Raw genomic sequence first — 18,680 nt, 5'->3', positions numbered from 1 at the left:
TCCGTGAGGATGGATGGTGGCTGCAGCCAGGTGCCTCCTGACTAGGTGAATGGTAGTGTTGGCAGGCACACCCTTTGCCATCTTTCACTAGCTCTTTCTCTGGAGTTATCTTAGGCTTCATTATTTTTGGTGTGTTCTGAACACTTATTTGAAGAAATAATTAGACAGTGTGGAAATGTTATCTTCCAAACTCTAAAAGGGTGCTTCCTTTTCTTCTGCCAGGTGTCTGGGGATGGTTGATTTCTGAGACTGACGATTCCAGGCTGAGCAGCAGCCTCCTGAGGGCTGCCCTGTAGCCTTGACCCAGGGCCAGAGGACTTGTGAGGGCCTTGTGCTCTGCTAGCCCTTCACCTTCAGCCCCTGTTGTGCTGGCCCTGTGATACTGAAACAGGAGCTGCTGACCTGTCCCTGCCCTTCCAGAATGAGCAGAAGCCCCAGGAAAGGCATCCCATGTTCTGGGCTCAGCCTCTCATCCACCCCTGAGTTCTGGATCAGCAATTATTTACTATTTCTTAGCTATCTAATACATTTGAGCATATTTAAAGAAATATTATGTAGACCACTTGTAGCTGCTCTTGGTAGGATAATCAATCCAAATTCTCTAGTTGTCCTTTATCAGAAGCAGAGTTCCTCTGTTATTTTCTTTTTCTTTCTTTTTTGATTTTTAAATTTTTTTATTTGCTCTTTTTAGTTATACATGACAGTAGAATGTATTTTAATATATTATACATACATGGAGTAGAAATTCCCATTCTTGTGGTTGTACATGATGTAGAATTACACTGGCTGTGTGTTCATATGTGAACATAGGAAAGTGATGTCTGATTTATTGTATTGTTTTTCTTGTTCCCAAACCCCCTCCCTTCCTTTCATTCTCCTTTGTCTTATCCAAAGTACTTCCATTCTTCCCTAACTTCACCCCCCTTATTGTGTGTTAGCATCCACATATCCAAGAGAACATTAGGCCTTTGGGTTTTTTTTTTTTTTTTTTTTTTTGGCTTATTTCACTTAACATGATAATCTTTAGATCCATCCATTTACTGGCAAAAGTCATCCTTTGTTATTTTCTGTGGGGAAAACGTTTGGAGGCATCATTAACTGGCATTTTCTGAAGAGTCAGGGTCTCACAGTGTTACTCAGGCTGGCCCCAAACTCCTGGGCTCAAGTGATCCTCCTACATTCGCCTCCTGAGTAGATTGAACTACAGGCAGGTACCATCACACCCAGCTTACATTTTCTTTATAATACAATGGTCAAGAGGCTTGTTGTTGTTGTTGTTGTTGTTACTGGGGATTGAACTCAGGGGCACTCAACTATCACGCCACATCCCCAGCACCTTTTAAAAATATATAAATAAATATTATTTGGAGACAGGGTCAACTTAGGGCTGAGTTGCTTAGGGCCATTCTACATTGCCGAGGGTGGCTTTGAACTCACAATCCTCTTGCCTCAGCCTCCCAAGGTGCTAGGATTACAGGCATATGCCACCATGCCCAGCTGGAGAGGCCTTAATAGCTGTTTGTTATAAGTACTGAAATTTTACTTCATAACTTTTGTTTAATAGAATATGTAGTGTCATTCTGAACCTTGATGTCATTATTGAAAGGAGTAGGAGTGATTGCATAAAAATTGGAAGTATGATGCTACAGTGAACTTTCATTCTTAATCATGCTTTAATCTCACTTGTTTTTACAAAGCATTTTAAGTTTATGGGTAAATCAAAATACTGTTAGATTTTCATCATCTATAATATATTAATGTATTAATTTCAATGAAAATGTCAGCTAGACAAAAGGAAGGTGTTCAAGATCTACTGTACCTCCTGGTGCTAAGTGAATAACAGTGTATTATGTACTTGAACAATGCTAGAATATATTTTAAGGGTTTTCACCACAAAAAAGTGTGTGAGGTAATATTATGTTAAATAACTTGATTTAGTCATTCTACAATGTACAGACATATTAAAAAATTATGCTATAAGCCATAAATGCAATTTTGATATGTCAGTTAAAATACATCAACAAAAATTATGAAAATGTATAATTATCTCTCCAAAGAACCAAGAGCTCTAGCCCTCTGATTTGGGGAGGTGACATTGCCTCTAGTGAGTGAGAAAGTCAGCCCTGCAGGGAAGGCGCAGGCCCCACTGTCTGGGCATGTTAATGATGTGGGAACTGCATAGAGAGGGCCTGGTGGAGGTTAGGCAGCCTGCTGGGCTCTGGGTCCCAGCCAGAAGGGTTCACTGTGCCTGACAGGGACTGTCACCAGCAGCCGTGGGTCCCTGCATGAAGCCAGCAAGGCGCTACTCCATCAGCATCTCCTTTTACTACAGGCCTGGGAATTTCTGAGCAGAACACACATGGAGGACATCTGTTTTTGTGTTCCCCCTTCAAAGCAGTGAAACTAATGATCTGAGAGTGAAGAAAAAAAAAAAAAGAGGAAAAGTCAGCATTGAGCTCTGTGCTTCAAGAGCCTGGTTACATTTCTGAACACCCTGGGTTTGCTTCTGTAATACTCTTCGAGGTTGATTTTTTTTTTTCCTTTTTGGTTAAAAAAGTGTTCCAGGCAATTTCAGCTCAGTGTGCTACTTTGGCTTGGGGCTCTACTTACCATAAGCTGCAGACACTTAACTCATCTGCTTCCTGAACATCACTTATAGATGCTGGTCACCTCTATCTCAGCACATCCCCTACCTGCCTGGTGACATTCTCCCAACCTTGATCATCTTCTCACATTTGCCCCCTCTTTCTATGAGATGAAGAAGCCAGACTTAAAATGTCATAAAGCTTTCTCCTATTGCATGGGGGCCCCTTGCTCTGTCTGTGCGTTGTCGAGACAGTTTGAAGATACCCTTGGAAATGCCCAAGCTCCTGCATTTGAGACACATCAGAGGGAAATATGCACAATACCACACTCTTATAATGTTCAGTCATTGCTGATCATGTACAAAAGTCATTTATCTCATATTTCAATAAACATTTTTGTTTTAAAAAAGGAAATTCTTTTTTTGTAGTGCTGGGGATTGAACCCAAGATCTTGTGCATGCTAGGCAAGCAGTCTACCACCGAGTTACACCCCAGGCCTTTTTTCTTTCTAAATTTTATTTTGAGATGGTGTGTAAGTTGCTAAGGTAACTTAGAGAACTTGTGATACTCCTCCCTCAGCCTCCTGAGTAGCTGGAATCACAGGTGTGCTCCACAGCAGATCACTTTCCTTCTGCCAGCCTCCCTAATACTTGCTGCTGGAACATTCTCTGAGGCCTCAACTGTCTCTACCAGCCATCCTCATAATGACTTGCAATTAAAAAAAATAGACACTTGTTTGGCTCTTCTTGCCCAGAGTGACAAAAACAATTTTTCATCTGTAAAAACAATTTCGAGATGGAAACTAAAGAGATGTGACACATGTGACCCTAGATTGGGTTCCAGACAAGATAAAGGATGTTAATGGAATAAATGGCAAACTTTGAGCAAGGTCTGAAAGTTAGATAATAATGTTGTGTCAAAGCTGATATCATGATTTTGATTATTGTACTGTAATTACGCAGGAGAAAACCATACTAAAGTGTTTACAAATAGAGGTAAGGTGTCTGCAACTTATGCTAGATATTTGTGTGTGTTAGGCAGGCGTGGGCGAATGTGTGTCTAGGTGCACGGGCATGTTGGAGGGGGAATTGAATGATAAGGAAGGTAGCACGCTATTAACATTAGACCACTCCTGAAAGAAAGGCATAGAGGAAGTCTTTACACCATTTGCTCCACATTTTGTTAAGTCTTCAATTATTTCAAAATGAGAAATTAAAAAAAAAAAAGAAAAGATAAAAAGAGAAAAGGATTTTCATTGGTTAGGCGGTAGGAAAACCAACCAGAAGGAGCTGATGACAGAAAAGAGTTTTCTGAACTTGAATTGCTTCGGGGCCTTGTAAGTGCAGTCTATTCCAAACCCCTCTCCTACTGAGCTTCTCAAGAGCCCGAGCTCTCCTCCTCTTTCAAACCAGAGTCTCCCCAAATCCCCTCACTTAGCTGAACAATCTCTCTTCTGGCTGGGCCTACAAAGAGAGCTCAGATCCACTCCTTCCCCGGGTAGCCTCTGTGGAAACCCTCATTCCTCTCTGGCACCTCCCTAACATCTGCTCTCTCTCCACTGGGAGAGCCCAGGGCTGGGCTTCTCCGCTGCAGCATGTGTTAGGATACACACAGCAGGTTATTCTGTAGTAGAAAACTGTTCCTAAAGTTCAGCTGACTCAACTCCTTGTTGATTACAACTTAAAAGTCGAGTTCTCACTCATGCAACATGTCTGCTGTGGTGTGTTAGGGTATCTCTGCTCATTGAAATCTCTTGGGAACCTTGGTTGATAGAGGGTCCATCTGGACTCTTCTATAATCACCATAGGAGGGTAAAAGGGAAGGTGGTGAATTACAGGATTTTAAAAATTTCTTCTCCAAAAAAATAAAAGTTATTTTCCCTCATTTCATATACCAGAAGGTACAATCCTTGGGTCATAAGGAAGAGAGAAATATATTTGTAACATCCCTGTCACAGCACTGATTCTTGGTGGCTAAGTTGCATTTAACAGGTAAATTTAAGAGTGCAGCCTAAGAGACATAGGGCACAAGAAACAAGGATGCCAACTGCCACCAGAATGCCACCTTCAACCAGGGGCAGAATCGGGAAGACAAATAGCCAAGACCCATCAGGGCATGTCCCCCTCGAAGACATCCCCAAACTCCTTTTTGCTCCCATGGCCACCTGCACAGGCTCCTGGCACCCTGCCCTTGCATTCTTTGGCTGTTGGTTACTTAGGATTTTTCTGTTAGGTAAATTTTATATGTATCACAAATGTATATTGAATGCGCACATCAGCAGAGACACCTATTATTTGCCAGGCACTGCACTAGGCTCTGGGCTATAAGAACAAGCAAGACATTGGCTCTGTTCTTGGGGCACTTCCTGAGTTGTCTTGAAGACCAAGAAGAAAACAGATTTTAAATTTAGAGAGTAGAACTTGATCCTGTTCGTGGGGAGAGTGGGTAGCTAGAGAAAGGGAAGAAGTAGGAGGCTTCTGCTTGTGGCTTACTCTGTCAGGGACATGTCTTCCTCATCTCTCTAACCAGGAATGTGCAGATGACACAGTGTGCCAGCAGGAGGCGTGAAATGTTGAGGTTTAAGGACTATCAATACATTTTATATATATATATTGTTTACAAGACAACTGCTACAGTACTAAGGCTAATGCTAAAAAAAATGTAAGATTTAGTACTTTATAATTCAGGTTCCCCTGAAAATCACTAAGTATTTCTTTTTAAACAAATGAGGACACCAAGACAGGGAATTTTTTAACTCCTAACTGCATGGCTTGGAACTGATGGTCCTGACTCCTGGTCCAGGGCACTTTCTGCCAATCCACCCTGCCTCTTTCTAGCTTGAGATCCTACCTGGCTGAGGATCCCACAGCCTGGGAGGAGAGTTTATTCAGTTTTACAATGGATGTGGGGCAAAGGCACGTTTCTATAAATACAGCCCTCAGAGGTTCACTCTGAGCCAAATGAGTCTATGAGACTTCCTGCTCCAGCTTCCTGTTGGATGAACAATGCAAGCTGAAAGCAACGTTCACAGGGTGCCATATGTATTTGAGCTCACAGCCCCAAATGATCACTTTGCCAACCCACATCTGCCGTTGAATGGCCAGATCTCCATGACGTAATTGGTGTGAGATGCAGGAAGATGGGGGTGGGGGGAGAAGGGACCAGGGTCTTGTCTACCTCAGCAGGCTTTGCTTGTCTGCTGCAACTTACAGCCAAGGAAGGGATGTTGAGTCTCTAGGAAATGTTGTGGATGCAGGCCAATGGGATCATTTTCATTTTCTAAGGTTTGGAAGGATCTCTGGCCTTGTGTGGACCTTCCACTGATTAAGTGAGATGATGTTATATAGTGTCTTTGGCACACGGTAAGTAGATAATAAATGGTAACTGTTCTAGTAGTAATAATTCTAGGAATAATGACCATAACAATTACTGCAATAATCAAACAACAGTATTAGAGCAATTATTATTTAATAATCATGACAATAATAAATATAGCTAATTCAGTGGTGTGCCGAGGGGGTACAATAGGGGTGGTTCACACAGTGGGAAAGAATTTAATCACTGACTCATGATAATAAAAGCAGCCTGTGTGGGAACTTTCTGTACTTTCCCCTCATTTTTGCTATGACCTTTAAACTACTCTAGAAAGTCATCTATTATAATTTTTTTTTTAAATAAAGGACAGAGAAGAAAAAGCAAATGATGGTATTGTTTTTGATTCTCCAAGACAGTGCACTCCCTTATTGCTTGCACCCAGCAAGGACCCGCTTCCACTAACCAACCCTTGTTATGATGTTATTTTTAAATTGCTGGTTTTGTAGATACTCAAATGAGCAGCATGTTTGCTAGTTGGATGATAGTTCTGTGTGTCTGTTCACCACGTGGAGTTGCATGCGGGTGGAACCATCCCCAAGCACTGCTAGACCTGAAGGTCGTGGACTCTGTTGCTTTCTGCTGAATTGAACAGCTGCATCACCTCCATTTACTGTGGCTGCAGCTGAGTGGCAAGGCTGTCAATGGCCCCAGCCATGAGCCTCTCCATCTCCACACCTAGTGAGATCTATGGGCCAGGGCAAGTCTTTATCCTCAAATCACCTAGCAGCTGACTTTTTTGTCTAATGAAAAATTCTTTTCTTTGAGTAGGAAAATGCCCAGATAATCAAAGAAGTGGAAGTTGACAAGGTCTCAGTGCTCTGCAGGGACCAGGTGGAAGCCATCAAGCAGCTCTGGCAGGATCCAGGAATCCAGGAGTGTTATGACAGGAGGCGGGAGTACCAGCTGTCAGACTCTGCCAAATAGTGAGTACAGAGCTCCGGCCACAGCTGCCTTGGGGGGGGGGGGTCCGGCAAACACAGTCATGCTTCAGGGGAGCTTCTTGCTGCTTGCTTAAGTGGAAGGGCTCAGTGGCAACACCACCTCCCTCTGTTTTTTTGTATCACTCCCTTACTTTTTGGTGTTCTTACCATCCCCTGAAAACCTTCCATCTTTGAGAATCCCCAAATTTCCTTCTTGGCAGAGACCCAATTTTTCCTCACTGTTATGTGTTTAATTTTCAATAAAATGCTCAAATTTGAGGTTCTGTTAGTGGGTGGATATGATTTGGGGTGTTGAAATGATTTAAGCAAGGAATACACTTGTTTCTGGTTTTTCACTTTCTTCCTTTCCATATCTCTGTCTTTCTGGTTGCCTGATCAGAAGACAGCAGGTCCAACTGCATTAAAACCTAAAATCAGGGTCCACCGGTGGTAGTCAGCTGCTGATCTGGTGCTGCCCTCTCGTGGCAGAGCCAAGTACTGCTGGGCCCGGCATCCAGAAATCTCAGCTGACTCCATGACCTACATACCACATTTTGGATAGATAAAGCTGTAGTTTTAAATAACTAACTCCCAAAGGTGGAAAAATTTCTGTTTAGACAGTCCTTCATGCAAACCATCTCATAGAGATCGCAGAATCTAACAATTTCCCAAGGAAATGCATCCTTCAGCCAGGTCACTGGGCTAAATGCTTTGGTCTTACTTGAACAGGTGGTGATCCTTGCTTTTACAGCTCAGCTTTCTGCCTTGTCCCACATCATCATCATGGTGGCCTTGAGATACTTTCCCAAGATCCATCCCTTTTCTTTCCTCTTCCCATCCCTTTCCCTTCAGGTGCCATTGCCCTCTGAGCTGGTTTAGGTGGGAGTTTGCCCAATGGGCTGAACGAAGCAGTGTACAGGAAAGGAAATGTTATCTCTGTGGTCAACAGCTTCCCTTTGGAGTCTGTCCTAGGCTGAGTGTTCAATGTCCTTAATCCAGATGGGCCCAAAATACCATCAAGGAAGGAAAATAAAAGGAACTCCAATAGGTGTCAGATCAGCAAAGAAAAGAGATGGAGGAAGAAATTGTTCAAGAAGGAGGTATGGGTTGCCCTGGGCTGCCCTGGACAACCTGATGAGCCAGGGACAGCTCAAGGCCAGGTAGCCATGGCCTTCCTGATCCTACCCGAGACTGCCTGGTGTTATTTACTCTGTGAAGGACCTGGGAATTGGCCATGGCTCTTGATCCATTTGGAGAAGACCCAATAGAACTGCTGGAGAATTCAGTGTAACCCAGAAAACCGAGGCAAGTTCATTGAGAGAGGGATGGACAGAGTTGCCATAGATAAAAATGGTACTCATAAACGTGATGGTTGTCTGATCTTGAGAATCTGCAGGATGCAGGCACCTGTGCACTTCTTTGGTCTACATCAGCATCTCACAACCATCTGCTAGTTTTGTCTACTCAAATGGACATGTGTTTACTTCACCAAAATTTGATGAATGCTTGTAATGTGCCTGGCACAGTGGTAAGGGTTATAGGGCAATCAATGCCTTCTACTCTCAGGAAAGGTACTGCCTGGTGGAATGAGATATAAATAAAATAATCACACAGCAACGTACAGGATTCCCCCTTATCATGGGGAGTACATTCTAAGAACCCCCCTGTGGATGCCTGAAATTGCAGATTATATTGAACCCTATGTATACGCTATTTTTTCCTATATGTACCTAACTATGATAAAGTTTCATTTATAAACTAGGCAGGTGAGAAATTAACAACAATAAAATAGAACAATTATTGGGAACATTATTTAGTTAAATTAGTTACCTGGACATAGCAGTGATACTGTGACAGTTGATCTAGTAATAGACAGCTACTGAGCGTCTAACAGGTATGTACTATGCCCCAAACCAGAAAAGGGGATGAATGATTCATGTCCACAGCAGGATAGAGTAGAATGACACCAGATCTTATGCTGCTCAGAACAGATTATGACTTAGTTTATGAATTGTTGCTGGGTATGGTGGCACCTGCAGTCACAGCTACTCAGGAAGCTGAGGCAGGAGGATCACTTGATGCCAGATTGGGCCACATAGTGAGACCTTATCCCAAACAAACCAAAAGATCCTCATGAGGTGTTTATTTCTGGAATTTCCCATTTGGATCACGAATGACCTTGGATAACTGAAACTGTGGACAGTGAAACCTTCAGTAAGGGGAGACCACTGTACTGCTCAGCAAAGACAGTAATAAACCCTGGGCTTGTATCTGGGCATGGGGTGGGCCACAGAAGACTGCCTACTGCCTGGCTTCTTAAACTGAATTTCAGGCTGTCCAGTGAGCCAGGCTGGCCTTGTTCCTGTTGGTTTACTTTCATGCTGACCTGCTCAGTCTCTGGCATCCATGCTGTGCTGGGAGAAGGCAGGGCTGCCCTTGGCTTGGAAGGAGCTCAGAATCACCAACTCCATTATTGGCCAGGGCCTTAAAAAATTTAGTCATTTTTCTAAAAATGACTTTTATAAGAGCCTTATCATTTTTTGAAGAGTTTCCTCTAATTTCACCTTAGAAAAAATGATCTATTTTAAGTATATGTCCACAATAATCTAAGACAAACTTTGGATTATTTTGAGATGTTTCATTTCCTGTTTTTAACAGGAAAACTTTTTCTTCTTGTTTCTTTGAAAGAATTTCCTGTTGGCCTGCTTTACATCCGTGTTTTTTTTTTATAAATTCCATCTAATTTGTTGAGCAGAAGCTTTGAAGAGCAGCATCTACATTACCTAATGCTCTTCCTTGAGGGCAGGTGGGAGGGCCCTTTGGGTGGCAGGTCAGAGTCCCTAGGTGGAGCTGTTTCCCACATCCTAGTCCTCCAGACCTGCTGTCTCCCTCACAGCCACAGCTGTGTGTTGAGAGCCACAGCCAAAGGGGCCCTAGCAAACTTTCAGACTGCCAGCTGATGATTGGCTCACAGCAGCCCCAGCAACATCTAGCTGATTGGCTCCTCTGCGGTGATGCTCATTGGACTGTTTCCCTGCCCTTTCAGACTACAGAGCTGCTCATTGGGGGACTTTTTTGGCTCCGCCCACACGACCCAGCCAATCGGCCTCAAGAGTAGGAGGAGTGAGGGAGGTTGAGAGGCTTGTGGGAAGCCAGTGGTGGCAGTTGGGCTCTGAGGGTTTTTCCTGAGGAGCTGTTTTGTTTGGCGTGTGTGGTTCTAAAAATAAAGTTCGCGTCTTTTGACAAGTGGCTCCTGAATTGTGCCCAGCCAGACTGCGGCAGCTCTGTGATAGAGCTTGCGGCCTGACCCTCAGTTGACTCTCAAGAAAGTCAGCGATAGAATTTAGTAGGTAGCACTGTGAGCTGGGGGTGACTTCCCTTGGGTAGGATGGGCATTTTTCTCCCTTCTCTAAAAGGAGTCTTGGCTTCTCATTTGTTCACATCACAGTTACCTGACTGACATTGACCGAATCGCCATGCCATCGTTTGTGCCAACACAGCAAGATGTGCTTCGTGTCCGAGTGCCCACCACAGGCATCATTGAGTATCCATTCGACTTGGAAAACATCATTTTTCGGTAAGTTTGTCTTCTGGGAGTGCTCATTTAAGAATCTGTCTGCCCAAGGCCTAAATGTGTTATCCCTAAGTAGGGGTTACATGTGATAGGCAGAATGACCCTCTTGGTCCCAAGGCATGTACGACTGTAGTAGGTTTCAAGTTCTAGAATTGAGAGGGACTCCATTTTGCCCTTAGGAAAGAAATTTCTTTCTGGGAACTGGAATCATCTTATGTGTAACATGCATACAGATATATATATGTCACCTACATACTGAATATACTAACTGAATATACTAACTTTCCCTAATGTTGAATAATATTTCTCTTTTTCTCTATTTCTTTAAGATTTATCCTTAAAAAAAGAGAAAAATAAGAATACAAAAATTTATAGTAAAATTACCTCAGATATGGATAAACTGCTTACAGCTGTGTAAATGTATGAATTTCCACTACAAATGTAGGATGTATTTTTATGACAAATTGGGTAGGTCTTCACTGCATTTAATTATGGGAAAATGAATAATAATGTGGGGGCATATACACAGCACTGCAAATTTCAAAGCACTTTTGCATTTATTTCCCTTATTCCTCCCAAAAATTATTATTACACAGGCCCAGTTCTCCCATATCCAGGTCCTATATTATCTACAGTTATATATCAGTGTTTCTTCTGAACCGTAGTGCTGGGGAGGCACTCAGAAGAGATCCTGTGTATTTGTTAGCAGATCCCTGATTTTAATGGCCGCCCCTTGTGTGTCCATATTTAAACCTTTTGAGAACCAAGGGTTGCTTGCAACTCCCAAACCTTCTCAGAGTGAGGGCCTACCAAAGCTTGCATTTGTTTTGTTTTTTTAAAAAGAAATTTATTCTAAGTATCTGCCTCATGCTTTGATAAATGGGTTTGCCTTGTTTCCTAGAGACTGGTAAGTAGGTTTAACATCATCCACCAGTGACATCTATTATTTTATAGCTCTACACCTCCCCCTGCTCACTCTCTGGCTGAAGAATTCTGATCATTGAGATTAAAGTCTTTAGAGAATGACCTTATGGAACCCAAGCTTTTGACAATTGCAGTCAGTGTTCCTTCCCAGCTCCATTCCTTGCTGTGTGGTGGGACGAGGTGGGACAGCCAGTCGTGAGCACAGCATTGTAAAGTGTTTGCACCTGCAGGGTTAGATTTCTGGCCTTCTCAAGCACCTTTCTAGACAATAGTTAAGAAACAGAATATGTGGGCTGTATCTGACCCACAGATGTATTCTCTTTGCTGTTCAGTAGTATAAAAAAAAATCTGAGCTAACATTTAAAAATTGGGATGTTTCACCTAAAACAGTTGATGTCGAAGTTCTTTTTAAACATCCAAGGACCTGGTAATGGTGAGCTTGCGCTCTGTCCAGCAGCGCTTAACTGCTGATATAGCAACCATCCCTTCAGACAGAGCCCCTACCTCTCAAGCATATAAGCTTTTCCACTCTGCAGCTTTTCCATTTGACTCATGAACTGCCTGACCCCTGGGCCTTTCAAGTCGGTGATCTTTGGGCTATTAGTCCCTGAAATCTCACCCAAAGACACAGGTAAAGGCTTTGGATTTCCATACCAGGCAGAAAGCACTTGCAGGTATTTGTAGGGAAGAAGGGGTGGCATTGAGTTAATGCAAGGATTTGTGGATAAATTAGAGAAACTCTGAAATCAAGATTGGGCCCAAAGAAGGCTGAAGAGACCTGGAAGATTGACTCTGTTCCTTTTGTGTCTGCTATCCTTTGACCCTACAGTGGGTGGTTGGATTCAAACCCAAGTGAAATTTGTGTTTTCTTCCTGAACTATTGCAGCAGGATCCTAACCAGTGTCCTCACGAAGGTTCCTCTGTATGCCATCTGAGTCACCTCTGTCTTCAGAAACTTCATTTACATTTTTGGCCTCCTGCTCTTGGAAACATTCAGTGGTCCCTCATTGCCTAAAACAGTGGTGCTCAAACGTGTTAAACTTAGGATTCCTTTGCACTCTGAAAAATTGAGGACTCTAGAGATCACTGATTCCATGGTATGGCGACTTGTATCCTTTCCTCCAAAGTGATGTATTCCAACCTTTGTGTCTTCTGTCTGTATTGAGCAGGATGGTGGATGTTGGTGGCCAGCGATCTGAAAGACGGAAATGGATTCATTGCTTCGAGAGTGTCACCTCCATCATTTTCTTGGTTGCTCTGAGTGAATATGACCAGGTCCTGGCTGAGTGTGACAATGAGGTATTTTGCAAGGGGAGGTTAGGTAGCAGAGAACTTTTCTGTTTTTTCCAAGTAGGTCAAGTAATAGATTCTTCCTTGTGCTACACAGTCTTGCCACTCAAAGTACAATCGATGCACTAACAGCTCAGGCAATACTGAGATGCTTGTTAGAAACGCAAACTATTAAATTATTCCAGGATGACTAAGTCAGAGTCTGCATTTTTTTAAACAAGGTCCTAGGTTATTTTAACAGTCATGTGTCAATAACAAGGATGAATTCTGAGAAATCAGTTGTTATGTAGTTTCATCCTCATGTGAACATCAGAGAATGTATGTACATAAACCTAGACTGTATGCAGCTTGTGACATACCCAGGTTATACACCTGCTCCTAGGCTACACACCTGTACAGCATGTTGCTATATTTAATACTAAAGGCAGCTGCAATACAATATCAATTACTTATGTATCTAAACATATTAAATACATAAAAGTAACAGTAAAAATACCAGGCACTGGGGACCATCATCATTTATGGTGGTTGTTCGCCAAGTGGTTATTTTGCAACACAAGACTGTACGTATGAAAGGTTGAGAATCACTGGCCATGACCTGGTTCTCAAATTTGCCGGCACAATATAGAGTTTCCTGAGGAACTTCAAAGAAAAATTTGGTGCCTGGGTCTAACTTAATGGGTGCTAAATGTGGCTTGAGCATGGGATTTTTTTTTTCCCCAAGTTCCCTAGGTGAATCTAATGTGCTGTGAAGGGTGGAAGTCACTCAGAATCAGAGGTTAGCATCTTTGACAACATATTGGAATCCCCGGGGGAGCTTTTAAAACCATGGTCTTGGGCCCCACACTAGAGAGTTGCTTTACTGGGTTCAGGTGGGGCTTTCTTTTTCAAGTTCCCCAGGGATCCTAAAGCACAGCCAAATTTGAGCAATACTCTTTGTAATAAAATTTATCTGAGCACAAAATTCCCAACCTCCACAGGCCATGGCACTCCCAAGTTAGGTCCCTATCTTAACTGGCATGGACAGCAGTACCAGATGCTTGGAGTTGTTCTGGGGTTGCCTGGGATTATGTCTGCCCTTCACTTCCCCCAGGAGGCACTTGTTCAAGGCAGCTATAGCCGACTCAGCCAAGTCAGGCACTCTGTCCCCTGCTGGTTGGTTCCAGTTCCATTAGCTAGATCTGCCCAAGTGATAACATTTCCAGCCATTTCTTTGTGAGGTGAGGGGGCATTTTCTGTGGGATGCTAATGTCCTCCTCATTTTCTTTTCTCCTGAACTTGTGCAAGCCTTCTTAACCTCTTAGAAAAAAATGTCTCTGTTTCCAGGACATGAAAGTAAATCAATAAAGAACTGTGTCCAGGATTAGGTAATAACTATGAACAAATCATATCTTGTATTTCTTGAGAGCAGACTCTCTCTGAGGAGCACTACTACATTAGCTAATTAGTGGAGGGCTTAACCCATTTACTTGTGTCATTGTGCAAATAGAAATACTGGCTGCAGCCCAGCTCCACTTTTTTTTTTTTCCTTTTTAAAGCAGGCATCCACTTAGCAATATATAAAAAAATTATCTCCATATTTGTCTTGGGAATAATTTGTGATGTTTCCCAGTAAAACAAAGATTAGACAGGGGCACAAGGGGCTAGTAACTCAGCCTGATGTGCTTAGAAACTAAACATTTTCCCCTAAGAATCACAAGGTATTTGGAGAAAAAATTTAAGTGGTTGCCATGCCAGACCTTTCCTGTCTGGTTGTAGATATCCACTTACTATGCTGAAAGAATTTTTTTTTTATTTCCTTGGATGTTATTATTAATAAAATCATAAGAAATTTTAAAGAAGCTTTAGAAACAGGTGAGGGGTTACCTGTCTATTAATATGTTCCAGATCTTAATGCCTCCAAATGCACTGAATGGGAGAATGAGCCCTGGTGTCTGGGAGTTGTAGGGAAGTAAGAGTTAAAGCATGTCCCTCTGGAGGTCATGCGTGGAGCTTGGATGTTTTTCCTTCAGGCCACCTCTCTCTCTAAACAGAGGTTCTTGTTTCTTTCATCTTAGAAATACTTCTAAGAATGCTATCTAAAAAATTATTGTCATCAGATATATTTGTATGTGCACTGTCTGCTCTCCACAAATTTAGAGCATTTAACATATTCCTGCTAATGACTAATGTGTAGAAATTATTACTGTTTTTTTTGTATATAGTCTTCACCAGATTCCTATATTACATGGGCTTGGTAAAGGGACTTAAATTTTCTGAACAATATTCTCATTATTATTATTATTATTTTAGAGAGAGGGAGGGAGGGAGGGAGGGAGAGAGACTTTTTTTTAATATTTATTTTTTAGTTTTCGGTGGACACAACATCTTTATTTTATTTTTATGTGGTACTGAGGATCGAACCCAGCGCCCCACGCATGCCAGGCAAGCATGCTGCTGCTTGAGCCACATCCCCAGCCCCTCATCTTTTAAATGGGGGCACTGTTCTGCTTGTAGAGCATGGCAGAGGACAGGTGCTAAGCTGCACTGGTTCCCTTCTTGGCCAACATCTAGCATTCCTAGGGGCATGATCTTGCTGGAAAAACCTTCCTTCCTCCTATGTCACGTGACTCTCGAGGAACAATCTGGAAGCCCATATCCAGCTGAGTGGCTGTCTCAGGCATAAAAGCTGGTACTTCTCCACTTATTAATCCCAACAATTATACAACATGGAAAATTTTTGCCAAATATAGACATAAACCTTCCTGTTCTAAGTTGCACAAAAGTTTTTATTTCCTTACATGTTAGTTTTGGTCTAGAGAAGATCTGGGGTGCTCCATAGAGAAGGGTTAAATAGAAGCACAGGATATAGTACCCTGTGGGCCCGTGTGCTCACCAACTTCAATAAGAGCAGGAACCCAGAGCCTGCAGCAGGGTGCCTTAGCCACTTGGCATGTTGTTTCCAAAATATTGCCTTTTTTTTTTTTTTCCCAGTTTATCCTAAGTCACTTCTTTCTCACTTAGAATCGCATGGAAGAGAGCAAAGCCTTGTTTAAAACCATCATCAGCTACCCCTGGTTTTTGAATTCATCTGTGATTTTGTTTTTAAACAAGAAGGATCTTTTGGAAGAGAAAATCATGTACTCTCATCTAATTAGCTATTTCCCAGAATACACAGGTAAGTGTTCATCTTGGGGATGATGCTTCTGTGTTGATCGTCATCCTCCCAGGCATCAATTCTGAATTCTCAGCATAGCTTACAGGGGTTATCCTGAATCTGCCCAAAACAGCCTCTCTGGCCTCCTCACCTTTGAAAGGAAGCTCTCATTGGACTCTTGTGTGTTTCCCCCTTAGCACCTCCACACAGGCCACTCCCAGTGCCTGGAATACACTTTTAACAACTCCTTTTGCTGGCTCCTCTTGGCTCTCCAGGACCCAGTTCATGCTTCTCTACTGGGAAGCCTTTCTGACCTTTCCTTGAACAAGCAAGGGCTTGCATAAGTGTGCCACCTCCTTGGTGTTACACTGGCTCCTCTTGCTCCTTTGGCTGTCATCTGGTTGTGTAGCATTGTCCCCTCACTTGCTCAGCTCTCTCCCTACTCAGCTACTTAATTTATCTTTGCCCAGTCAGAACCAGTCAGAGCAGCTGGTGCTTCATAGGTTAGGGGGTGGCATCCCCTTTCCCAGACACAGGCGATCAGCCCTTTATGTATACACGTATTCAAAGCAGGAGAGTTTTTTGCCCTGTTGTGAATTATTCCTATAATTCTCAGATATTACTGTTTGACACTGAGGGTTGGTGTCTCATCACTCTTTTTTCCTTTTATTAGCCACACTGGTTGTTAAATATAGAGCCCTCAAGCTTTCTAGCCTCTAATTTTGAATTCCTTTGCTCTTTCCTCTAGTCTACATCTGTGAAAGATAATAAGAATTATCTTTGTTCAAAAGTGGTCCAAATCAAAAAACTAAATTGGGCCACTATTTTATACAAATGATCTTAAAGTACAATTTTTAGATAACAGTGAACACTGTGCAATGCTATTATATGCACTCATAATGACATAATAAAAATAATGCTCCAGGTAAACTGTTCCCTAGGAATAAAGTAAGATAGATCAAAGAAGGACCCCAAATAAGAACAAGAGTATATTCAAAGTGGTTCTTGGAAGATTAGTGGAGTAGAAAGGGGAATGAAGGGAGACATAGGATAGGGAAAGACAGTAGAATGAATCTGACCTAACTTTCCTATATACATATATGAATGTACTACAGTGAATCTTACCATCATATACATCCACAGAAACAAACAAAAAAGCTCAGCACAGTGGTGCACACCTGTAATCTCAGTGGCTCAGGAGCCTGAGGCAGGAGAATTGCAAGTTCAAAGACAGCCTCAGCAATTTAGTGAGGCCCTAAGAAACTTAATGAGACTCTGTCTCAAAATAAAAAGGGCTGGGGATATGGCTCAGTGGTTAAGCGCCCCTGGGTTCAATCCTCTAATACAAAACAAAACCAAAAACAGCAACAAAAAATGCCATAAAACTGCAAGTAAATAGCAGAAAGATCAGTAGAGTAGAGGGAAGGGAATGGGGTAGGGGGGTGAGGTGGGGAGTGGGTGGGCAGAGAGAAAGGAAAAGGGGAAGTACTGGGGACTAAATTATGAATTAGAACAAATTATGTCAAAATGAATCCTAATGTTATATATAACTAAAAAGAACCAATTTAAAAAAAATTTCTTGGTTCTTGGGAGGATATGGTAGTAAGTCTATATATTTTTCTTTGTTATATATAACTAAAAAGAACCAATTTAAAAAAAAAAGTTCTTGGTTCTTGGGAGGATGTGGTAGTAAGTCTATATATTTTTCTTCTTCTAATTGCATTTGTGAATAGGACCAAAACAGGATGTGAAAGCTGCCAGAGACTTTATTCTGAAGCTTTATCAAGACCAGAATCCTGACAAAGAAAAAGTCATCTATTCCCACTTCACATGTGCTACAGATACAGAGAATATCCGTTTTGTGTTTGCTGCTGTCAAAGACACAATTCTGCAACTAAACCTAAGGGAATTCAACTTGGTTTAAAAGCTACTGCCCATTTCTTCCTCACAACAAAAAACAGGATTTGCAGGCTCCTTCTGTTTAATTTGCAAATGCTTCTGACATCCCCTGGACCAAGACCCTGTGCCAGGCACCAAGAACATTCTGTAGACAACAGGGACAGAGATGGGTAATAGAATTTGAAAGGTGTTTGAGTTTATCAAACCTCTCAAAAGAGTCTTTTTTTCCCAGATTGTTTTTGTAGTTCTTTTCTTGCCTCTTGGCTCTAACATTTCGTGTAATTTTTGAATTTTGTATTTTATAGAATTTTAAATGGCCACTGTGATTTACTGTTTTCTTTCAAAAATTAAGTTTCAAGATGTTTAATGATAGACATTAAAAATCACATACAAGGGCTGGGGTAGTGGCTCAGCGGTAGAGTGCTCGCCTAATGAATGAGAGGCCCTGGGTTCGATCCTCAGCACCACATATAAATAAATAAAATGAAGGTATTAAAAAATATCACATACAGAGGGGCCTGTTAATAGATTATGTCTTCAGACCTCTAGGATTAATTTGGGTGACCTTTTAAAAAAACAAGTGTTAATGGGTTTGATGCTTTTTATTAAATCTTGTAATTTAGAGTAATTTCTAATTTTGAGTGTTTTTCTCTCCTTATGCTGGAATTATGATTCCTTTAACAACATGTCACCAAAGATTTTCTCTTTTTAAAAAAAGATGATTCTTTTTGTGTCAACTTCCTAAGTCAGATTAATGAATATATCAGTACATCTAATTTAGTTTAGTCATAACTTGGTCACCATGACACTAAAGTTGACATTTGAAAAATGGATTCCAGACAGTATATATGCTGTATTGGTGAAAAATGTGTATATACACATGTATGTATATATATAAGATTGAGATCATATATATATATATATATATATATATATATATATATATATATATATATATATATATATATATATATATA

General features: G+C 41.6%; 1 protein-coding gene across 2 annotated transcripts in view; it reads left to right on the top strand.

Annotated features, from left to right (window-relative positions):
• The window catches only part of Gna14 (G protein subunit alpha 14), a 199,102-nt gene extending 180,771 nt beyond the window's left edge, over positions 1-18,331 (top strand). Inside the window, exons 3-7 of one of the 2 annotated variants that reach the window (XM_015492948.2) lie at positions 6,729-6,883; positions 10,329-10,457; positions 12,548-12,677; positions 15,672-15,825; positions 17,538-18,331. In XM_015492948.2, the coding sequence (XP_015348434.2) occupies positions 6,729-6,883; positions 10,329-10,457; positions 12,548-12,677; positions 15,672-15,825; positions 17,538-17,728 (759 nt within the window). In that variant the 3' untranslated portion in view covers positions 17,729-18,331. The remainder of the gene's footprint in view (positions 1-6,728; positions 6,884-10,328; positions 10,458-12,547; positions 12,678-15,671; positions 15,826-17,537) is intronic. The other variant, XM_048806944.1, reaches the window with a different exon arrangement.
• Positions 18,332-18,680: the final 349 nt, after the last annotated feature.

The sequence above is a fragment of the Marmota marmota genome, unplaced genomic scaffold (genome assembly GCF_001458135.2).
Source record: "Marmota marmota marmota unplaced genomic scaffold, marMar, whole genome shotgun sequence".
Classification (NCBI taxonomy): domain Eukaryota; kingdom Metazoa; phylum Chordata; class Mammalia; order Rodentia; family Sciuridae; genus Marmota; species Marmota marmota.
Note: the sequence above shows the minus strand (reverse complement) of the source record. Positions and strands in the feature narration are given on the sequence as shown.